This window comes from Malaclemys terrapin, chromosome 2, assembly GCF_027887155.1.
Source record: "Malaclemys terrapin pileata isolate rMalTer1 chromosome 2, rMalTer1.hap1, whole genome shotgun sequence".
NCBI lineage: Eukaryota > Metazoa > Chordata > Testudines > Emydidae > Malaclemys > Malaclemys terrapin.
The window spans coordinates 31,695,380-31,720,828 of record NC_071506.1 but is presented as its reverse complement, the minus strand read 5'-3'; the positions used below and the strand labels follow the sequence as shown (position 1 = coordinate 31,720,828).

Below are 25,449 nucleotides of genomic sequence, written 5' to 3'. Positions count from 1 at the left end.
GTGGCAACCTCTCGTCTGATATGAGGAGGAGCAATATTGCTCAGAACGAGAAGCCCTGGGAGTGGTGTCGGACGCAGGGTGCTGGAGATGATACGCTTGGCAGCATGTAACTGTGTATCCACCAGTTTGGTGTGTGACAATCGACTCCAAACTGGTGCGCAGTACTCCGCCACCCAATACGAGGTGGCAAGAGCTGATGTCCACAAAGCTGGAGCACGAGTACCCCATGATGAACCTGCCAGTTTGCTAAGAAGATTGTTGTACGTCTTAACTTTAGCTGCTGTCTTCTTCAGGTGGGCATGTTAACTTTGTGTGTGGTCCAAGGTCACACCTAGATAGATCGGTTCTACTTCATGCTTCACCTTCTGACCATTCAGATAAACACTGTCTATCCTATGTACTAAATGAGGCAGGGGGCCTGTGGAAAAAATAGTATCTGATCATGTAATTAAAGTTTGTATCAAAACGCATACGCACTAAGGGGTCAAATTTAGGATGTATAAGCATAGTTAATTCTAGCATTTCGTATCTTTTGAGTGCTTGAATTTGCACCTTTGTTAATTTTTCTGTTATATTTTATAACAATGGAATAATTAAGTATGAAAATGCCACTTGCTGTTCCATAGTTGAGAGCATTGAGATTGGCACTTTAAGCAGGGATTCAGCTACTTTGTTATATATGAAAAATGCACCTTATCCTCCCCAAAGTTACAGAATTTTCAGTACTGAATGAATTTCCTGAGAATTTGCAAGTAAATGTGTTAATAAATTTAGGAGTTAATTTTAAAATGAGTCCTTTAAGAAATTAACCACTCTGGGTCAGACAAATTTTTGGCATGAACAATCTTTATAATAGAATAATTAAGACCTTTCAAAATTTCCCATATAGTTAAAACTCATTGAAATTTCATATCTGGGCTATAATTTTTTAAAAATTATGATTACTGAACTTTTTGCCATTACTTTTCAAACTGAAACTTAAGTCTTCAGCAGGGGCTGATGAGTAGTGTTCTATTACTGAGAACTTCACTCTTTCAAAAAAGGCTCTATTCGTTCTCAATGGGAGTGAGGCAAAAGTGCCTTTCGAGAAAATGTTCACCCAGGGCAGAAATTGTATTAAATAATCATCGTTGTGAACAGTCAGACCATGTGATATAATGTTGTAAGATAACAGTCTCATCTCCGTGGTAGCTACAGTGAGACTCATTCAAGCAGGCAATGGTCTCACCCACTCAGACATGGATAGATCTCCAGTGCAGAAGACACACCAAAAATGTAAAAATCACGCCATGTCCTTGCCTGATCATCACTTCCTTAAAAGAGAAGTTCTCCCCAACGCCTTTGATTCTAGAAGCAGGAAGAACCACACAGTGCCACCCTTGACGCTCATGGACTTTGTAAGAATTACTATACTCCATGCCAGAGAATACTATCCTTCTCCAAAATCAGTTCTGGTAAAACATCAGGACCTCACCATTCACAGCTGACACACTGGCCCCAAACATGTATCAGCATACTACCTGGACAGAACACCATGGTTCTCAGATACACCCAGCGAGTTTAAGCACAAGGGCATAAGGCTGGAGCACCAAGGGGTAATGACCAGCTGAGAATTAGACCACATGCAGTATAAGGAATTCACATGAACTAGTGTCACAGAGGTGATTGAAGTCTAAAGACACTTCTTCTTGACCATAAAAATGTGAGCAAATTTTGAACAACTGAATTGTTCCAAATCTTCAATTGTGCAGTGAATTTAGATTGCCTCTTAATTACAGTTTGGCCACCTCTAACTGTGAGATACATCCCATCTAATGAATCTGAGCGTCTCTCTTGGGATCTGAAACAAGTGTTTGACATTGCACATCAGACTGGACGAGGGGCCACCGCTTCACACAGCTCCCATTGGCCAGGAAAGGCGAACCGCAGCCACTGGGAGCTGCGTGCGGCCATACCTGCAGACGCTCAGGTAAACAAAGCGTCTCGCGGCCCACCAGGGGCTTACCCTGAACAAGCCGCGAACCAAATTTGGGAACCCCTGGACTGGACCAACTCACTACAGATAGAGATATTAAAAGACACCCAAAGGTCTGTGCCTTCAACTGAGAGCTAGATAAAAAAATGTCTTTTACAGTCAGAAGCCCACATTTTAAATTTAGGCACTCACATTATGGCAACCAATTTACAATGGTGGCTTCACAAAATGGCATTTTGGCTCTCATAACAAGTACCTGAGTAGCTATATGCTTGTTTCGGTGCTTATATGAGGAAATGACTACCTTTGCTTGCATATCAACTATAAAGACTGGGCTTTCTATACAGAACATTTCTGTGTTTTGGCTAAACAGCTGAAAATTAAATTCCTGGGTTTTCATTTATTTTTTGTAGTTCATAATTAGGTTTTACTAATGTATCTCTCAGGTGAAAAACATCCTCCAAAAAATTACTTTAATCAACTCATCTTGGAACAGCCATTTCACAACAGTAGAAAGAGAGCCTGAAACATGAGGTCTGGTATAAGAGGCCTGAACTAAAGTAGTGGTCAAGCCTTGCTGATATAAAGCAAAGTTAGTAAAAAAAGTCAGGTTATGAGCAGAAGTCAGGCCCTGTCACAAAACGTATCTGCTTGCAAGTTCACAGAATCTGGCAATAACAGCACTGGCATTGAAAAAAAACCCACACATTCCTAAGTAGTCCTAGGCACAGGACAATCACGCAAACACATTTCAGAAGGGTGGTACCAGAACACCCTGATACAGTGTTATGGTGTAAACACACTCCCTGAAGATAATACAAGGACACACTGACCCTCTGTTAAATATAAGATTAGGATGAAGGGTGATGAATAGAGATGTTCTGATCGAATCAACATGTTCAAGGTAAACTGAGGTAATTAACCACCTCAGAGGGACAAGACATAACTTGATTTTATCAGTGTAGAAAAGAAGGGTCACAGAGGGTTTATCTTTGTCCAGTCGAGGCGAGGGATGGGAAGTCCCGCCATTCACTGAGCTGGTCCATTGTTACAGCCATACATGTACCTTTCTCTTGTTGAGTTAAATAGATTGAGCATCTGGAGTCTACGACTATAAAGTCCTGTAAAGTCTCCGGGATACTAGGACCGTGCTTCATCGACAATAAACCTGGCCAGCTGTCTTGGCTACTGCAATGTGTCTGTGGTTTTATTGGGCAGTTCGATTGAGATCCACTGTGTCCACTATCTGTGCAGAGCTGGGACAGCATACTGAAAGAACACACATGCAGCCAACGACTAATTATAGTAGGAAAACAAAACACACAACACACCACACTCAATCATCCTTGTGTGCTTTGTTGAGCAAACACTAAGTCAGCTGAATTCAGTAAGTGTGTGGATTACATTACAATTTAAACCTCATATTGTATGTGTAAATTATGAAAAATTATTAAAAAGCTACTTAGTGCTACTATGGTTTGATAATTGTAACTGACCAGAAGAGAAATGTTTGCAGTTAGAATCCTAAATGACCTGACTGACTACATAATGTCAGGGAAGGAAGAGCCTGGCTCCCCAAGAAGATACAACTTGAGCATCTCTATGAGGATTTTCAAGTGTTATTTTTATTTTCAATTTCTTACCATTTCTTCAGAGGTAAGATGAATCAGACGTTCAGCTACTGCAGAACACTGGGAAGAGTCCATGATGAATTCTCCTCGTGCGTCACCTACTATAAGCTCTGGCCACATGGGTCCTTCATCCTTCTTAATTAGAGAAATCTCCAAACTAAAGGATAGATATGGGATTGGAAGGTTAGAATATATGTAACATTACAGATAATATCACTACGTTCTCAAGCTGACAATCACCACCTCTAAATGTGGATTTTAGAGGGGGGAAAAAGATTAATAATCCAAAAATTATATCCTAATTTTTGCCACTCACATAATTTGTAATAAAAAGTTGCCTTTTGTAGTTACTCCAAAGTAATGATATCCATCAGAAAGTCAAAACAAAAATAGATACATCTAGAGGTTTTTTCACATATTCCAAGGCCAGAAGGGACCATTGTGATCATCTAGTCTGATCTCCTGAATAACTTCTCCAAAATAATTCCTAGATCATATCTTTCAGAAAAAGATCCAAGTTTGATTTAAAAATTGTCAATGAAGGAGAACAGACCAAGACCCTTGCGTAAGTTGTTCCACTGGTTAATTACACTGTTAAAAAAGTATGCCTTACTTCCAGTCAGAATTTGTCTAGTTTCAATTTGCAGGCATTGGATTATGTTATACCTTTTCTCTGCTAGATTGATGAGCTAATTATTAAATATTTGTTCCCTATGTAGGTTCCTATAGACTGCAATCAAGTAACCCCTTACCTTTCTCTTGTTGAGTTAAATAGATTGAGCACCTGGAGTCTACAACTATAAGCACGTTTTCTAATCCTGTAATCTTTCTTGTGGCTCTTCTCTGAACCCTCTCCAATTTATCAATATCTCTGGACACCAGAACTAGACACAGTATTCCAGAGTGGTCAACAACAGGGCCAAACACACATGTAAAATTACCTCTCTGCTCGAGAAACCCCTCTTTATAGCTCCCAGAATTCCATTAGCCCTTTCAGCCAGTGTTGTACTGGGAGCTCATGATGAGCAGATTCTCCACCACTTCCCCCAATTCTTTTAGAGTCTCGCTTCTTCCTAACACAGAGTCCCCCATCCTGTAAGTATGGCCCGTGTCCTTTACTCTTAGATGTATACATTTATATATAGTCATATTAAAATGCATAGTTAATTTTCACTTAACTTAAGAAACCCTTATTCCTCTGTCTCAGTGACCTGTCCTCTTCATTATTTGCCACTTCCCCAAAATTTTTGTCATTGGCGAACTTAATTAGCAATGATTTTTTGTTTTCTTCCAGGTCACTGATAAAAATGTTAAATAGCTAGGACCAGAAACTGATGTCTGCAGGATTTCACTAGAAACACACCCACTCAATGATGATTCCCCCTTTAAAATTACATTGAGACCTATCAGTTAGCCAGCTTTTAAAGCACTTCTTGTGTGCCATGTTAATTTTATATCTTTCCAGTCTTTTAATCAAGTTGGCATGTACTACCAAGTCAAATGCCTTACAGAAGTCTGTATATTACATCAACATCTTAATCGACTTTAAGAGTCTAAATACAGAAAGACTTATTTCTGTGAATCCTCATTGTTCCTGAGTTTTCATTTTAAATTTAGTGTCATTAAAGTAGGTATTAAAATTGTGTGTGTGTGTATGTGTGTGTATATATATATATATATGGTCGATCACAATTAACTTACACGATTAACTCAAAAAAATTAAAATTATGATTAATCGCACTGTTAAACAATAGAATACCAATTGAAATTTATTAAATATTTTGGATGTTTTCCTACATTGTCAAATATATTGATTTCTATTACAACACAGAATACAAAGTGTACAGTGTTCACTTTATATTTTTTATTACAAATATTTGCACTGTAAAAGTGATAAACAAAGGAAATAGTATTTTTCAATTAACCACATTCAAGTAGTGTATGTGTCGCAGATGACACTAAGCTGGGGGGAGAGGTTGATATGCTGGAGGGTAGGGATAAGGCCCAGAGTGACTTAGACAATTTGGAGGATTGGGCCAAAAGAAATCTGATGAGGTTCAACAAGAACAAGTGGAGAGTCCTTCACTTAGGAAGGAAGAATCCCATGCACCGCTATAGGCTGGGGACCAACTGGCTAAGCAGCTGTTCTGCAGAAAAGGACCTGGGGATTACAGTGGACAAGAAGCTGGATATGGGTCAGCAGTGTGCCCTTGTTGCGAAGAAGGCCAACAGCATATTGGGCTATATTAGTAGGAGCATTGCCAGCAGATCAAGGGAAATGATTACTTCCCTCTATTCAGCACTGGTGAGGCCACACTTGGAGTATTGTGTCCAGTCTTGGTCCCCCCCCTACAGAAGGGATGTGGACAAATTGGACAGAGTCCAGCGGAGGGCAACGAAAATGATCAGGGGGCTGGGGGACATGACTTACGAGGAGAGGCTGAGGAAACTGGGCTTATTTAGTCTGTAGAAGAGAAGAATGAGGGAGGATATGATAGCTGCTTTCAATTATCTGAAAGGGGGTTCCAAAGAGGATGGATCCAGACTGCTCTCAGTGGTAGCAGATGACAGAACATGGAGTAATGGTCTCAAGTTGCAGTGGGGGAGGTTTAGGTTGGATATTAGGAAAAACTTTGTCCCTAGGAGGTTGGTGAAGCACTGGAATGGGTTACCTAGGGAGGTGGTGGAATCTCCTTCCTTAGAGGTTTTTAAGGCCCGGCTTGACAAATATTTGTAATAAAAAAATAAAGTGAGCACTGTACACTTTGTATTCTGTGTTGTAATAGAAATCAAAATATTTGAAAATGTAGAAAAACATCCAAAATATTTAAATAAATGGCATTTTATTATTGTGTAACCGAGCGATTAAAACTGTGATTAATCAGGATTATTTTTTTTAAATCATTTGACAGCCCTACATCTAATTTATATCACCAATTATTTAACTTCTCAGTTTGATCTAGTAAGCCTAGAATAACTCTTGAGAGAATTTCAGGGTGTTGGGCAAATGTGTATGTAAGGGAAGGTGTCTTGTTTTGTTTTTCTAAATAGGTAATTGCTCAAGATTTACACTTCACAATGGAGATGCAAACCAATAAGCCATATATTATTTTTCTCAAAACAGGATGCTGTTGATACCTAATTGTTTATTTTTCACTCTGTAATTCACTACTACTAACTCTGCCTCTGTATTAAAATAGAAATTCAATACTATGACAAACATAATTAAAAACATTGGTGTAGGCTCATTCCTATTAAACTCCTATGCAATTTGCATTAGGGTCCAGCTGCCACCCTGAACATGTAATCACAATAGCTCTCACACAGTGAAGGTAGCAATAAAAAATACCCTGAGTTAACATATTGTATCTGCTGTACTTGGTTCATGAAAAAAGATTGGTTTGCTAGAAGTCACAGATATTCTGAGAATACCAGTTTCTAAGAAGTTTTCCAATGAGATAAACTGGACAATTCCAGTTCACAGTAAGATAGTGTTTTACAATATCTGCCTCGTTAATAAAATTTTGAATCCTAACATGATGAAAAAAAAAAATCTTAAAATATTCAAATAAAGTTGCATGTTCTTGGGGGGAAAAAGGCCCCAAAGTCACAAAGTTCAAATCCATATCTGAACTTTTTCAAAGTTCTGGAACTGTGAGGAGGTTTCAGATGTTGGGCTTGGTTTTTGATACGGGTGTTTTTTTTTAAAAAAAAAAATAAATACATATTAGCTAGCCTCAACTTTAGCAAAGCTTTTGATACGGTCTCCCACAGTATTCTTGCCAGCAAGTTAAAGAAGTATGGATTGGATGAATGGACTATAAGGTGGATAGAAAGCTGGCTAGATTGTCAGGCTCAATGAGTAGTGATCAATGGCTCGATATCTAGTTGGCAGCTGGTATCAAACGGAGTGCCCCAAGGGTCGGTCCTGGGGCAGATTTTGTTCAACATCTTCATTAATGATATGGATGAGGGGATGGATTGCACCCTCAGCAAGTTCGCGGATGACATTAAGCTGGGGGAGAGGTAGATATGCTGGAGGGTAGGGATAGGGTCCAGAGCGATCTAAACAAATTGGAGGATTGGGCCAAGAGAAATCTGATGAGGTTCAACAAGGACAAGTGCAGAGTCCTGTACTTAGGATGGAAGAATCACATGCACTGCTACAGGCTGTGGACTGACTGGCTAAGCAGCAGTTCTGCAGAAAAGGACCTGGGGGATTACAGTGGACAAGAAGCTGGATATGAGTTAGTGTGCCCTTGTTGCCAACAAGGCTAATGACATATTGGGCTGCATTAATAGGAGCACTGCCAGCAGATCGAGGGAAGTGATTATTCCCCTCTATTCGGGATTGGTGAAGCCACAGCTGGAGTACTGTGTCTAGTTTTGGGCCCCCCACTACAGAAAGGATGTGGACAAATTGGAGAGAAAGTCCAGCAGAGGGTAACGAAAATAATTAGGGGGTTGGGGCACATGATTTATGAGGAGAAGCTCAAGGAACTGGGCTGAATTAGTCTGCAGAAGAAATAAGTGAGGGGAGATTTGATAGCAGCCTTCAACTACCTGAAGGGGGGTTCCAGTGGTGGCAGATGACACAACAAGGAGCAATGGTCTCAAGTTGCAGTGGGGGAGTCTAGGTTGGATATTAGAAAAACTAATTCACTATGAGGGTGGTGAAGCACTGGAATGGGTTACCTAGGGAGATGGTGGAATCTTCATCCTTAAGAGGTTTTTAAGGCTTGGCTTGACAAAGCTCTGGCTGGGATGATTTAATTGGGGTTGGTCCTGCTTTGAGCAGGGGGTTGGACTAGATGACCTCCTGAGGTTTCTTCCAACTCTAATTTTCTATGAACTGTTTAGGCTCCCAAGGAGACCATTTAGAGATAATCTGTGAAGAGACCACTTGCCCCTTCATACGACACAAACAGGCAAGGCGAAGCACAAAACAATTTAGTCCTGTCCAAATAAAAGGCCAGACATTGCCTCACATCTAGCGTATAGAAGAGACACTGCTCCTCCGGAGATGAATGTGGCTCAGGAAAGAACACAGGTAAATACACTGCCTGCTTCAAATAAAACTGAGATATCACTTTACACAAAAATTGTGTTTGTGGTCATAAAGTCACCTGGTCCTTGGAGAACGGTGTATAAAAAGGCTCAACCAGTAGAGCCTGCAACTCGCACTCACTTCTTATGAATGTTATCACTATCAGGAACACAGTCTTCTGACACAAAAGCAGAAAGGGACAAATAAGATGCAGGGGCTTGAACCGAGGTCCCATTAGAGCGGTTAGGAACATGTTAAGGTCCCACAGAGGAACCAGCTCTGAGACTGGACAATGAAGATGAAGAACACCTTTTAAGAATCTTGCTATCATGGTATTGAAGAAGACTGATATTCCTTGACTGAGGGATGAAACGCCACCAACACTGCCAGATGCACTCTCAATGAGCTAAGTGCAAATCCCAAGGACTGAAGGTACAGCAAGTATTCCAAGATGTCCTGAATAGAAGTCACCATTGGGTGAAATCCACAGGCCAACAACCACATCAAAAACAGCTTCCATTTAGCTAAATAAGCCATTCTGGTAGAGGGCTTTCTACTGTTGAGTAGGACCTGTTGAACAGATGCTGAACACCATTCTTCCTCCTCATTTAGCCATGAAGCAGCCATGCTGTGAGATGCAGGAAGCTAAGCATGGGATGTAAGTTTTGTGTGAATAGGTCAGGATTGCAAGGAAAGGAGAGGCTGAATTGACAGTTCAAGAAGGTTGGAGAACCACAGGAGAGCCAACTGCCAGCTGAGATGGAAAGCTTTGGACAGGGAGCCAGGGATGAGGCCCCCTTGAGAGCAGATCAGATGATATTTCCTGCTGTGTCTCGTGGCAAACAGATCAATCATCAGAATGCCCCAAGCTGCAAAGATGACCTAGAGGATGAAGTCCTGGCAAGGTCCTGGACCAGTGGAAAGTTCAGGAAGAAAGGGAGAACAGGTCCATTGCCTCCTGATACACCGCTGGCACAAAACCAGCCAGTACTGGCACTGCCCTTGTCAGTATAGGACTCAGACACCTTGGGCCTGGAAAGGGAGTCAAAGGTAAGGGGTCTCTTTTCTCCCTCTATTGTACTGCGGAGCAGTAGACGGGACCTGCTCCATCCCATAAACCGGCATTCACACCGTGCTGGTCCACACTCCTTCGGGAGGAGGCAGACAAGTCTCCACGCGACCAGGAATGGCCACGATTGGTCTTATGTGACCTTTTCCTCGGTACACTTGATGGGAAGCAACTCCTCAGACCTTTTGGAGATGCGCAAGCTCTAGGATGTGAAATGGAAGCTCCCTCAAAACTGAAGGGTGATCTCTGATCCAACATGGGACTCCGAGCTAACCAGACTGTAAGGCCTGTTTGAGCAGGTGCTGCTTTAGACAAAGATCCATCGTAATCTGAGTTCGCTTTGTGAATGATTTGCAAATCAAACACCTTTCCTTGCCGTGGGCTTCACCTAAGCACAGCAAGCACGTGTGTGGGGATTACTCCTCCACACGACGGACATGTTAAAACATTGGTGAGGGCATCACCAGGGAAATACTTCAACTAAAGCTAATGAATACTAAATCTAACTAACACTATACTAAGGTACTAATTAGGGCTATTAATCACAATTAATGCAAAAGATGAATTCAAAACAAATTAACTAGATATTTTTATTTATCGCAGTTTGAATTGCATTGTTAAACAACAATAAAATACCAATTTAAATTTATTATAAATATTTTTGGATGTTTTTCTACATTTTCAAATATATTGATTTCCATTATAACACAGAACACAAAGTGTACACTGCTCACTTTATATTTTTTATTACAAATATTTGCACTGTAAAAAAGACAATTGAAAAATACTGTTTTAATCTCATACAAGTACTGTAGTGCAATCTCTTTATCATGAAAGTGCAACTTACAAAATTTAGAATTATATTTTTAAAAAATGGCACTCAAAAACAAAACAATGTAAAATTTTAAAGCCTACAAGTCCACTCAGTCCTACTTCTTGTTCACCAATCGCTGAGACAAACATGTTTTGATTACTTTTATGGGAGATAATCCTGCCCGCTTCTTATTTACAATGTCACCTGAAAGTATATAAAAATATAATTCTAAATTTTGTAAATTGCACTTTCATGATAAAGAGATTGCACTACAGTACTTGTATGAGATTAAAACAGTATTTTTCAATTGTCTTTTTTACAGTGCAAATATTTGTAATAAAAAATATAAAGTGAGCAGTGCATACTTTGTATTCTGTGTTATAACGGAAATCAATATTTGAAAATGTAGAAAAACAGCCTAAAATATGTATAATATAAACTGGTATTCTATTATTAACAGTGCGATTAAAATTGTGATTAATCATGATTATTTTAATTGCACAATTGCAATTAATTTTTTTAATTGTTTGACAACCCCAGTTCTAATTAGCTGTGTACAACTAGAAAAGTCACTAAGAAGTAGAGAATTTGTGAGGTTAGAACCACACCGAGGTCCCACTCCAGCGATAGGCAGTAAGAAGGAACGGGGGGGGTCGGAAGGGGCAATCGAACAGTGCCGTCTCACATAGCCAAGGAAGGGGCTGTGGCCACTAGGTATGAGTGCTGGCTGTCTATGGGTACTGCTAGGCAAAATTTTTTGGCTCCAGTGCACTGGGCAAGTGGAATACATGGCTGTACCTACTCGAAGAACTCTTCATTTTCAAAATTGCTCTTGGAAGGAAAAGGACCATGTTTTGAACAATAAGGGAAATAACTTCATACCCAGTTGGAACAGAATCCACGCCTCGATATAAAAACAGATTCAGATTGGAAACAATTTTTTCAGCTAACTGGATGCTGAGAACTATCTATCTGCTTCTCAGGCTGCCAAACATATGCAGTACAGTCACCTACCCAATAATAAATGGTCTCTTATTGAAAAAACATAAAAAAAAAATGAAGCTCTGGTGTCAGAATATTAGACTGTGAATACAGAAGACCAGATTCTGATCTCATCTGATGTTTGACATTGAATCAGCATGAGCTGCACTTGACTCCGTGGCTTTCAGAAGAACACTACAGATATTCTTGGCTGCCCACTTTTGCTCATAGAACAAAACCTAAAGCGAACCACGCTAGTTATTTGGCCCTCCCTATTGATTTGCTCTCTCTTCTTGAAAAAGTTTTAAAATTAATATTTGTGTCAACAATTCCCTGACATACACTGCAGTTTGATACTTAATGCAGTATAATTTTATATTTAAACAAAATTAATTTCCATGCATATTATGCTCTTAATGATATGTTAAAAACAATAAAAACACTGCGATACAAAATACTGGAAAGGTCAACAGGGTAGAACAAGGTGGTAAATTCAATCACCAAAGGTCAATTATTTTAGAAAAGCAGCAGCTGCACCATTGTCAATTGTAAAAACAAATTATTTTTGAAGATATACATTAATTCAACTCCTCATTTAAGGTCAGACTAGATAATCATAATGGTCCCTTTTGGCCTTAATGTCTATGAAGATATGAATATTAAGAAGGTTGAAAAAATGTTTGAATATTTTTGCCAAGTTTCCTGCAGGTGGCATAACCATTTGGCTCCCAGATTTGTCTTTCTTTAGCTGTCTGATTGAACAGCCTCTTTCCAAACTAATAGGCTCCCAGAGAGCATTTCCCACTAAGATGTCACAAATCTTTGCTCCAGAAAGAAAATGTTGAAGAATTTTCCATCCCATAAGTAGCCCTCCATTGTACACCTATCTAAATACATCAAATTAAACCATTCTGAATAGTGGTTGCTGTGAAAGCACAGTAATTTAGTTCAACAAAAATTCATAAGGAGCGCTTAAAACCTTGACATTAATGTGTATACATGGCAGTTTCACTGTTCCTTTTAACTGTAACAAAGAAATTGGCTTACAAGCTGAGCCAGTTAAGGCTTCAGTCTTTGAAGCTGTATAACCAAAAAATTTTAAAGGGGTACATTTTTAAGAGGGTAGGAGCTCCAGCCTCCCTTTCAGCATATGCATATGGAGCTCATACTATTTGAATCTGGAGAAATGAATTCTGGGTGGCAGTTTGAGTACTTATGCCTCTAACTTCCTAATTTGCACCCACAACTGATCTATGCATGTGCAAATTCTGCAGACTCTGATGCCAATATAGTGAATACGGATGAAGACTGAATAAGCTTTTTATTCCAAAACCTCTCTTCTTCCAAACCACCTTATTGCTTATAAAGTTTTACATGTGTCACTTCGAAAGTTTTAAAACATTTTCATTTCAGAGACAAAGAATGACTGGAAAATCATGAGACACTTGTGCATGTTGAACTACTCATGCATGAGTAACTTACAGAAGTGTTTGCAGGAGCAGGCCCTTTTTGAATAAAGGCCTGATCCTGCACTAGTTGACATCAACTTCAATGGAATTTATATGGTGCCTGTTGCATGGACTGGATTGGAGAGAAACAAACAGGATTTTTTAAAAAATAAAACCTACTTTGATTTAATATAGATTAATACGAAAAGTAAAATCAATATATAGATTATTAATACCTATTATCTCTAATTATCCACGTACAGCTTTCATGGTCAATAGATGAACAGAGTTTTCCTTCCACCAAAGGAGGCTGACTTTTCAATGCTACAATGATATGATCAGGAGAAAACTGTACTTGTATGTCATCTTTAGTGATGTCTTGTGGAAGATGAATTGTTACTGTCAAATCATCTTCAGTCTGTTGCCAATAATAGACAGGGTCTACAAATGGAAACACATATAAATGCAAAATCAGTTACAAAATGCAAAGTATATCGGGGGGGGGAGGGAGGAAGAGAGAGAAATTTGGTAAAGTGTGTGTATTCACTTTCTACTCTGAAAACTTCAAATGAAAGATATTCTGATCACTTATTAAAAAATAGAGAGGAACAGTTTCCTGGCTACCAGTAGGTATCTGACCAAAGTCCACTTGTGTCTCAGTTATGGAGAGTTGCTTACACTCATGTGCACATTTAAATACGCAGGAGTACACTCAGCTGAACTATATAAATATGCACTTGTAGTTTTTTTAACATAGCATTTTTAATTAGTCATAACTTTATGAAATCAATACACAAATTAATTCAAATAAGCAAAAGGCACTATGTCTCAGTGAGCATTAATCCCATTATCTAGGTTCAGCACCTTTTGAGTTATCTTCATGAATCCACAGTAACAGTGGTTCTTTGAGATGTGTTATCTACATATATTCCACTTCTGATACATGTGCCCCATGTGTGTGAGGTCTCAATCTTTTTAAATGCTAGTGTTCACTGGGGCCATGCCTGCACCCAAGTATGCCCTCTGGCACACTGTAGCCAAGGGAATAAAGGGCAGGACAGCTGTAACTAGCCTTCAGCCTCCTAACTGCAGAATCCAGTCAGGAAGGAGGGCGGGTTGTAGAAATGCATGTGTCCATTTAGATACTGTATTAGGAAAAAATCTAACTATAGGAGTAGTTAACGTCTGGAAATAGTCTTCCAAAGGAGGTTGTGGAATCCCCAATATTGGCAGTTTTTAAGAAGAGATTTAACACACACCTGTCAGGGATGGTCTTTTTACATGAACTGCCTCAGCACCAGGGGTTGGACTAGACTTCCTGAGGTCCATTATATCACTACATTTCTATGACAACAAATCACAAAAACCAGTTACTGTACTGTAAATAACAGTTTTGTTTTTGGAGTGGTTGTCCATATGGATTCCATTTTAGATGACTCATAAGAAGAGATCTCATGTTCTCGAAGAGGGTGCTCAGAGTCTAGTGAGCCCATGACTAAGACAGCTCCGCCAAAGCGGGCATCAGATCTGGAACCCTCTACCAAGGAGTAGTGATGGGTGAACGTGTGAACTGAACTCCAGGTAGCTGCTTTACAAATCTCGACGATTGGAAAGTCCATTAGAGAAGCAGAAGAGGCTTCTTGAGCTCTGGTGGAATGGACGCTAATCTGCGCAGAGGGTCCAGGCAAGCTATTGTACAGCAAAGGCTAATACAGTCCAACACCCATTTAGATAACCTTTGGGTGGTTATTTGTGACCTTTCAGTCAGCATGGATTTGTCAAGAACAAATAGTGTCAAACCAAATTGATAGCTTTCTTAGACAGGGTAATAACCTTTGTGGATGGGGGGAAGCAGTAGATGTGGTATATCTTGATTTCAAAAAGGCTTTTGATACTGTCTCGCCTGCCCTCCTTATAAATAAAATAGGGAAATACAACCTAGATGGAGCAACTAGGGCGGTACATAACTCGTTAGAAAACCATTCCCAGAGAATAATCATCACTGGTTCATAGTCAAGCTGAAAGGGCACATCAAGTGGTGTCCCACAGAGATTAGTTCTGGGTCCGGTTCTCTTCAATATCTTCATCAGTGATTTAGATGATGGCATAGAGAGTACACTTATAAAAGTTTACAGATGATACTAAGATGGGAGGGATTGCAAATACTTTGGAGAATAGGATTAAAATTCAAAATGATCTGGACAAACTGAAGAAATGGTCTGAAGTAAACAGAATTAAATTCAATAAGGACAAATGCAAAGTACTCACTTAGGAAGGATCAATCAGTTGCACACATACAAAATGGGAAATGACTGTCTAGGATGGAGTACTGTGGAAAGGGATCTGGGGGGTTATATTGGATCACAAGCAAAATATGAGTCAACAGTGTAACACTGCAACAAAAAAAGCAAAACATCATTCTGGGATGCATTAGCAGGACCGTTGTAAGCAAGACACGAGAAGTAATTCTTCCGATCTACTCCACGCTGATTAGGCCTCAACTGAAGTACTGTGTCTTGTTCTGGGTGCCACATTTCAGGAAAGCTGTGGACAAACTGGAGAAAGTCCAGAGAAGAGCAACGAAAACGATTAACAGTCTAGAAAACATGACCTATGTTGAATATTGAAAAAAATGAGTTTGTTTAGTCTGGGGAAGAGAAGAATAAGGGGGGAACTGATAACTGTTTTCAAGTACATAAAAGCTTGTTATAAGGAGGAGGGAGAAAAATTGTTCTCCTTAACCTCAGAGGATAGGCCAAGAAGCAATGGGCTTAAACTGCAGCAAGGGCAGTTTAGGTTGGACATTAGGAAAAACATCCTAACTGTCAGGGTAGTTAATCACTGGAATACATTGCCTAGGGAGGTTGTGGAATCTCCATCATTTGGATATTTTTAAGAGCAGGTTAGACAAACACCTGTCAGAATAGATAATACTTAGTCCTGCCGTGAGTGCAGAGGCCTGGACTAGATGACTGATTGAGGTCCCTTCCAGGCCTATGATCCTACAAAAACAAAAAAACCACACACCTTTCTAATAGAATTAGCCTATGCATATTTCTGGCTTCTTTTAGCTACAGCTTTGTGGAAGGTTTGAAATACACATCAGTGAACCACAGCAAATGATTTCATGTGAAAATAATCCACCAACAGTGTTTTCCATAAAATAGCCCACCAATGATCCTGATTAGGATACACCCAATAGGCAAACCAATATGACTACCTGTAGAGAGAACAACATTTATTTTATTTTTTTTAAGAGAGGCCCTCTGTGCTAACTGGTACAATCACTCGGCATGTTGATGATGAAAACATTTGGAGGATTTTGTCTTCCTGCTGAGCTAGTGGTTACCCTTCACACCACTGATCGGCGCATGAATTCAATGAATGTCCCCTTTCCACATATACTTACAGCTCAATTACTATCTCTATTTCTACATGTTTAATACTCATTTTTCATGCAAAGGCAATGAAAGCATGAATTTTGTGCGTCTTCTGCAGAGCAAAACTTCACTCATCTCTAGTTGCAAGGCATCTTCTACAATTAAGAAAGGCAAACACCATACACAAAGAGAAATTACATACGTAAAATAATATAAATATCTAAATCTCTTTGTCCAGGAAGTAAACATTTACAATGAAATTTAAGACAGTGGAAAAAAAATATTGTAGTGATATATGGAAATTCATTAAATCATCTAGCGTTATTATTTTGTTACAATAAAGGATGGTTTCGTTACAGAAGTCTAGGAAAACATGACCAGAACAAATATTACCTTTCTTTTTATCTGCTATTTTCCCATCTTCCTTTTTTTCAAGCTGATTTTCCTCATCCTGCATAAATTTGAAGGGTTTGTAGGAGACAATCATTAGACCATCCCCATCTGGCTCTATAGCTGCATAATGAGGGACTGACTTTCCTTGGAGAACTCTGCGCTTGAAGATTTCATATCTTTGATTATCTGTAAAAGGAATACAAAAACAGAAAAGTAATATTTTCTAGGAGGAAAAAATTCAATTATAAATGTGACAAATGGATTGTACCTAAAAATAATATATAGCCACAGTCAATTCATAATATTGCAGCCCTGAAACAGCAGTTCATCTCTGTCCTCGATACCAGAGATCTGCTACATAAACCTATATCCAGCAGCCATAGGAGATTGAAATTAATCAGGATTGAAATTAAAGCCCTGTAATCTGGTACACTGTAGGTTTTCCCACCTATTTTTCTAGCCTCCCACATTAGCCACTATTAGAGACATGATAAATAAAGGACTAGATGGGCCATTAGTTTCTTCCAGTATGGTAATTATTTATCATTTGTACCTCTGTATCACCTAGAGTTCCAAGCAAGGATTAGAGCCCAAGTGTGCTAGGCACTGTACTACCACCACAAGAAAGACAGTCCCTGCCCCATGCAATTTACAATCTTAACATATGACGAACCAGAAGGTGGGGATGAACAATGGAATGAGGGAGAACAAGTAACAGTGAATCTAATTTGCTATAATGAGCAGTAATCACAGCATGCCCACTGCTTACTCATTCTTAATAATGCAGCATAATTCTTGTTTTCTCCACTACTACATGGAATTCGGCCTTGCTATTGGAAAGTTCTGTTTTTTAGCTTTTAGAAATGGGCTTCTGCTTTCTTGTTTTTGTCAAATTTAAGGAAATTTTAATTTTTAATGGTGTTTGGTCATAAATTCAGTTGTCTTCCATGAGAAATACAGAGCAGAATACCATTTTCAATAATAATTTGCAGAAAATTATATATGCATGGCCAGGTATTTAACTGATAATGCCTTTTACAGATTCCACACAAATCCTGGTTAATGCCAACTGGCCCTTCTTAGTGCAAAATGCTTATCTTGTCCAGCATTTGTACAAAATGTACAGCTAGCAATCCATCCCATGCTGTGCTTCCAACAATATACATTGAGACAAACAGAAGCATAACATGCTTCCCTCTCTGCCTCAACATCTAAATTCACTCAGCTCAATAGTAACTAATCACTTTTGAACAACCACTGATGTCAGAGAAGCTAGCTAAGTATTTTAGACTTTGTTCAAATTCTCTACAGATCATTTATTTCTATTTGTTTTCGATACTCCATATTTAACTTCTATTTCCTTTCATATTAGCCTACTTACAAGTACAATAGTTTATTACCTGACTAACTTAGAAGTCACTGGAAGTAGAGATGTGTTATACAAGGACACATTATTATTTCTCAAAATGTAGTGGTATGGTCTGTTTTTAAGAACAGCAAATACACCAATATGGGCAAATATTTCAGGTCTGCAAAATTTTGTATGCCAAGGCAGTGTTTCAATATAAAGGTTAGACAGATCTTTATACATATGAAAACTGTATTAGAATACATGACGACACACAAGCTAGATAAGTTCAGGCGTGGTCACTACTTGATTATAATGAACCTTTGGTCTTACCCACTATTACTGTTCTTCTGTCCAAGGAAAATTAAGATACTATTAAAGGAAATAACACCGTACAATAGGTGGCACAATTCAGTAAGAGTCAGTATAGATATGTCTATATTGCAGTTTAAAAGCAAGTTCTCAGAGATGCTGTTACTATCCCTAAACTTGCAATAGTTGGTTTTAAGCCACATGACTCGATCTCTGTACTGATAGGTGGTACAGAGGATATCCCGAGCTTTTTTGAGATCTGTTTGTACACATGATCATTTCTTGCATTCTTACTGAATGCAATGTCTTGCTTGCCTTCCACTAAAGATTGATCAGAATTCATCTGTGTTCCTCATAGTTACAAACACCAGAGTTACAAACTCATTTGGAACCAGAAGTACCCAAATATGCAGCAGCAGAGACCAAAAAAAAAAAAAAAAAGTACAGTACTGTGTTAAATGTAAACTACTAAAAAAAAGGAAAAGATTAAAAATATTTGACAAGGTAAGGAAACTGTCTGTGCTTGTTTCATTTAAATTAAGCGGGTTAAAATCAGCATTTTTCTTCTGCATAGAAAAGTTTCAAAATTATATAAAGTACCATGTTCAGTTGTAAACTTCTGAAAGAACAAGTATAACGTTTTGTTAAGAGTTACGAACATTTCAGACATTATGAACAATCTTCATTCCCAAGATGTGCTACTGTAATTAGTTAACTTTAAAAACTAGTAGATGAAAGCCTACGCTGTCACACAGGTTTAACCTGTAAAGCCATATGTAAAAAAACCCAAAAATGACTGAGAACTTAATAACTGGACTGTAACAGACCACGAATCCCAGTGATGATTGAACCTCATGATATTCTAAACAAAAAGAGTTCTCAGCCATGCTTGCAGCTGTTTTTATCACGTCACACTGACATAGGCTGGGTCTACACTAAAAAGCTAGACAACCCAACTATATTATTAAGGGGTGTGAAAAATCCATACCCCCGAGTTATGTAACTAAGCTGACCTAATGCCTGGGGTAGACAGCCCTAGGTTGACGGAAGAATTCTTCCATTGACCTAAACTAGTACCTCTCGGGGAGGTGGATTACCTTCGCTGACAAGAGAACCTCGCCTATTGGCATAGGTAGTGCAGCTGCTCGGCGGTTCTAGTGTACCAAGGGTAGACAAAGCCTCAGATATTCTAGGTTTCAGAGTGCTGTTTGGGGTTATTGTGTATACTGGGTGTGTTGATTTGTGTCTGGAGTAGATTGTGCCAGGAGATGTGTTGATTGGTGTGAGTGATAGTTGGGTGCTGAATATGGCAGTTAAGGAAAATAATCTAACATCAGTGCAGTCTCCCTCATACAGCTCATGAAATTGTTAGCTGTAGAGCAGGGGTTCTCAAACTTCATTGCATTGCGACCCCCTTCTGACAACAAAAATTACTACATAACCCCAGGAGGGGGGACACCGAAATCTCAGTCTGCCCGAGCTCTGCCGTCCTGCCAGAGTGGGGTGGGGGGGACAAAGCCAAAGCCTGCAGAGGTGGGACAAAGCCCAAGGGCTTCAGCCCCAGGCAGGAGACTTGTAACCTGAGCCCTGCCACTCAGTGGGGCTTGGGCTTTGACCCCGGGTCCCAGCAAGTCTCACGCCAGCCCTGGCAACCCTATTAAAATGGGTTGCGATTCAATTAGGGGTCCCAACCCACAGTTTGAGAACCACTGCTGTAGAGTAAGAGTGGGGATTGATTGAGTTAACTTTGACATCACAATGGTTAAAACTCTTGGCGTGGCCTAGGAACATGCCTTACTGTAGCTGTATACTACATGGGTGTAATTCATAAAGTCAAAATGGCTGAGAATTTAAAAATTATATAGTAATAGACTTTAAAATGCAGTGATGATTCAACCTGGTGATAACCTGAACAAAACAAAAAAGCTCTCAACCATGCTTCCATCACATCACATTGATTCAAAGTACATTCTAGGCTTCTGAGTGACAATCCTAGAATTTTATTATATAGATTATAAAGCATGTATCGTGGTTATCTACTTAAACATGCTGTCATCTGGTTACCAAAAGATGTTTCAGAGGTCTAACAAAATACAAAAAAACCTATCAAGCAATTGGACCATAAACGAGTGATATTTACTAGTGTTAAAAACAAAAGCAAAAAAACAAAAAAACCGCACACACACACACACAGTTCATTTGCACATAAGGCAGTCAGAGCTCTGACAAATTCTCTCTCTGCTGGGACACATCTGATACACAGAGAAGCACTACAGACATATTTTGACTCAGATACCAGATACATTAGATACCTGGAAACTAGTTAAAACAGAGAGTTCACAGTCTAAACTTGGCATTTCCTCACTTTTTGTTTTGGTTTCTATTAGGCTTCACATCCTCTGATTTATACAGATTTAATGATTATGAATCAACATTCCTTATGAAAGGCTAGAAACACACTTTTTCCTCTAACGGGTAACAAATATAGAAATTTTCACACAAGAAAAAATTTACACACCAAACAGTAACTATGTCTAGACACTTCAGTGTGTGTGAGATCTAGATTTATATCTTAATTTCATCCAGTCTATCGAAGTAGTGATATGAATACATTTTCAAATGTGGACAACCCCAGATATGAGCAGTATAATTAATAAGAAAAAGAAAAGTTTCCTATGATATTTAAGGGAAAAGAAATATGTATACTGACAAAAATGTGATTAAATAGCAGTTGCTCCTGATTTAAAACCTTAAATAAAGTTTTGCCACTGATCAAGTTTTATACTTCCTTCTAAAAAGGACAGTACTATAATATTTGTTCTAGGTTTAGAGAATTTAATTGCTTATTATAAAAAGATTGGTTGAAAGATTATAATTTTTCTTATTAAATTTTGCTGCATGCTGAAGATTGTAATTTAGTTTTCAAATGATTAATCACACCTTTTTCCATCATTGAACTTTATAATTAGAATATATCAAAATTATTCTTAATGAAATGTTAAAAAGGAACAATGCTAAGCTAGTGCAATACACATTCAGGAACTGCAAAAATGTAAGAAAAACATAAGTGTGACAATGTTGCACAAGAAAAGTGTATGTAATATGGCCAAGTTAACGAACATCTACCTGTATTTCCTAATCTCTATGAAGCATGCATAATTCTTGAGTGCAACAACAGCACTCAAAGAAGTGCATAGTTAACAGAGCCAGTAGAGCAGTACAGAATTTATAAGCTCTGTACAGGTGCATCTGAACTCAGCCAGGAGCCAGTGGCGGATTAGTCACTGGGCCAACGGGGCCCATGCCCAGGAACCCTGGCCAACTGGGGGGCCCTGGAAAAGGGCTTTCCCACACCCCGACCTGCTCCACCTGCCGGGAGCGGGGGAAGCCCCTGCGCCCCGACTCCTATCCCCAGCAGGAGGGCGGGATGGGAGGGGGAGGGAAAACTGCATGCAGAAGGAGTGGGGAGGGGCCCCCACTTTGCTCTGGCTCAGAACTCAACAAAAGCTTAATCCACCTCTGCTAGGAGCAGCTAACAACCTGTTTCCCACCAGGACAAGGGGGATCAGTTATTGGTCTCAATTGTATTTACCCAGGATGTCAGGGGAACTAGAGATACCTGTGGATCACAGGTCAGCCAGGGAGTAGCTTGAGGATATAGCACATTGACCAAATTCCTAGTTTTCCCAGAATCTTAGAACATTAGATCACACATGTAAAAATAAAACATCCCAACTAGTGGAATTCAGGCAGAATGAAAAAGAGGCCGAGAGGGACGATCAGCAGGTGGGAACATCCAGATCAAAAGAAAAGGGTTGGACAAAGAACATGCATCATCTGAGCAGTGTGCACAAGGGCAGCATGTCTGTCCTGAAGGGCATACCTCACAACTAAATTAAGTTTTCTACTGCAGATGGTCTGCACACAGTTTTCAAGTGAGCATGACATTGTTCAACCAAAACCATCTCTGAAGGAGGACTTCCGAACTTTCACTCTTGAAAAATCCATATATTTTTGTGATACAGAATTTTCTTCAAAGGTGGCAATAAAAAGGAAGTATCATGATCCCCCATCTATCAAAAAATTACTTAAGGCTTTTGTATTGCCTCAATTCAACTTCACATGGATGTATTTATTTATTTTAATCTACAAGTCAGGCATCCATCACTTTGAATTATAATTTTTTTTTAAAAAGAGAAATACTGTTATTTCTTTACAATTTAAGTTTGCTTTTTGAAACTTCATAGTTATTTTTGTATTGATTGTAGTTAGAAATTGTTGCCAGTTTATCATTAATGTTCAAGGATGGGAAGGGTTTCCGGTAACCAGAGTCTTCAATCAACAGCATCACATTATACAGCAATGAAACAAATAACCCAAGATACATTTTTCAGTGAGTTGCAAATTATCTACATCAGTCTCAATTTCAGCTACTTTATCACTCAAATTTATTCACCAAAGGAAACTTATCAAGATTTCCTTTTCCAGTGCAAGCTTTCCCTTATCAAAACCCTAAGATTTCACATAAATGTAATCTCTCTGTGCATTAAGGTGGCAGGGCAATCTGTCATTCTTGTAAACTTCAGATTCATAAAGGCGTGCAGAAATATTCACCAAACCAATGACACATTCATTTAACATCCCAGGAGTTCAGAGTCCAAGCTGCTTCTGGGCTTTTCATTTTATAGAAAAATGAGGGAACAACAACTGGGCCATGGATTCCCACAGCTCAGAAGCACACAATGGTACTGAGCATTTTGACAGGTACTGGATTCATAAGTGTGTACAGTACAAACAATAAGAGCCATATCCCCATGAAGAATGCCTATTGATGGAATGAACTGAGTAAAGGCTACAGCCGTAAGTGTGTAAACATTCAACTATTGAATGTAAACTTTCAATTATAAACCAGCTAGTGACATTGAACATTTTTCATTTAAATAATGTGATGACTAACATTAAAATTTCTTGTATCGGGTTCTTAAAATTAATGTGTGTAAAGCACTTTGAAGACATAAGGCATTATACAAGTGCTAAGTTATTGAAGAAGTGTATGTTGCCTAACTTCAAAGTCAAAAGGACTGATCACTACTTCTTGCTGTTTTGTCTTTTCATTGATAAAAACCTTGTTACACAGAAAATTAACAATTATACTTTGTGTTACTCAGCTACATTAAAGTAAATAATATAAATGGCTCTTTGAAAGAGAAGCAAAACCTATTTGAGAAATATAGTCCATGTATCATCTACAGTAGAGCTGGTCAACATTGTGGAAAATGGCTTTTTGTAAAAAATTAATTAATTTTAATACAGAAAAAATTCATTTGACAATGTTCTGGTTTTCTGACAAGACCAAACCAAAAAGGTTTGGTTTTTGGAAACGGATTAATTTTCTTCAAACTTCACCATAACATTTTCATGCATTTTTTATGAATAACTTGGAAAAAAAGAGAAAGAAAACATTTTCAGCAAAAAAATTGGATATTTTCAACTGCCTTTAATCTACAGCCCTCTTGCAGAACCTTTTCTTCAAGGTTATCTACTCTGTAAACTTTAACTGAGGGTAAGAAGAGAGGCACAAATTATTTTATTATAACAACTATGTTATTTCCTGGTAAAATGAATTATTCCAATTCCATAAAGTATTATCTAAGCAAAAATATTTTTCCATATATTTCTAGTGGTGTACATAAAGTTAGAGTAAGATTATTATTTTGGATTTCCATAGTTGACTTCAGTTCTAATATTTTGCTCTTTTTACATACACCAAACTTATTAATGGAAAGAAAATCCACATATGAAAGCAGCATAGAATACTGGGGTGAAGATCAGTGTTCCCTCTAAACCAAAGGTGGGCAAACTACGGCGACCAGTCAGACCTTTTAATCTGGCCCTCGAGCTCCAGCCGGGGAGCGGGGTCGGAGGCTTGCCCCGCTCTGTTCGTGCCGTGGCTCCACGTGGCTCCCGGAAACAGTGGCATGTCCCCCCTCTGGCTCCAGCTAGGGGGCTCCGCATGCTGCCCCTGCCCCAAGTGCCGGCTCTGCAGCTTCCACTGACCGCTGGCGCTGCACCTCCATGTAGAAGCCAGAGGGGGGACATGCCGCTGCTTCCGAGAGATGCTTGAGGTAAGCACCTCCTGGAACCTGCACCCCTCCCCCCCACCCCCACCATGCGCCAACCCCCTTGCCCCAGCCCTGGATCCCCCTCCCTCCCTCCGAACCCCTTGGTCCCAGCCTGGACCACCCTCCTGCATCCCAAACCCCTCATCCCCAGCCCCACCCCAAGTCTCCGCACCTCCAGCCAGAGACCTCACTACCTCCTGCATCCCAACCCCCAATTTCATGAGCATTCATGGCCCACCATGAATTTCCATACCCAGATGCGGCCCTCAGGCCAGAAAGTTTGCCCACCCCTGCTCTAAACCATGGTCCTAAATTTCAGTCTCTTTGCATAGCTGTATGAATACTTCTTACAAGATTATCAACTGCATTCTGAGGTCTCCCCTGCTAAGCTATCAGTGAAAGCTCTGGCCACAAGGTAGTGAGACAACTCAGTGGAGAGCTAGCACACACAGCACAGCACGCTGAGCTCCAAAATCACTGATTAACAGGATGAAGCTATTCTCCAAACTCTTGTTCACATGCTGCAGCATGAAGTCGCCAAGGAACTTAATGGGCAGGGGCTAGAACTCAAAAGGTCTAGAGCGCCTCCTTCTCATGTCCTCAGTGCATGGATTAATTGGAAGTAGACACAGGGAGGATACAGAAAAAAAATTGGGTGTGAGGACAGTAGGTGCCAGAAGGGAAGGGAAGAGATTCGACAGACGGGAAACAGATTAAGGAAAATATGAAGCAGCATTATTAACACTAATGCTACTCTTGGTCACCTCAGCACAAATTTAGTAATATGATGCTAATCACCATGCAAAAAATAAAAAATAAAATAAATAAAATCATATGCACAACTACTATCCAGAAGTCACCCTTTGTGGAAGAGCAAGCAAGGCCCCCTTTACCACTTATTCTGTACACTACGCAGAATTTAATTTAGG

General features: G+C 39.4%; 1 protein-coding gene across 1 annotated transcript in view; it reads right to left on the bottom strand.

The window, feature by feature from the left end:
- The window catches only part of NUDCD1 (NudC domain containing 1), a 124,741-nt gene that overhangs the window by 34,118 nt on the left and 65,174 nt on the right, over positions 1-25,449 (bottom strand). The window contains exons 5-7 of the mRNA XM_054017854.1: positions 16,739-16,924; positions 13,202-13,406; positions 3,619-3,763 (exon numbers count right to left, since the gene is read on the bottom strand). Of these exons, the coding sequence (XP_053873829.1) occupies positions 3,619-3,763; positions 13,202-13,406; positions 16,739-16,924 (536 nt within the window). The remainder of the gene's footprint in view (positions 1-3,618; positions 3,764-13,201; positions 13,407-16,738; positions 16,925-25,449) is intronic.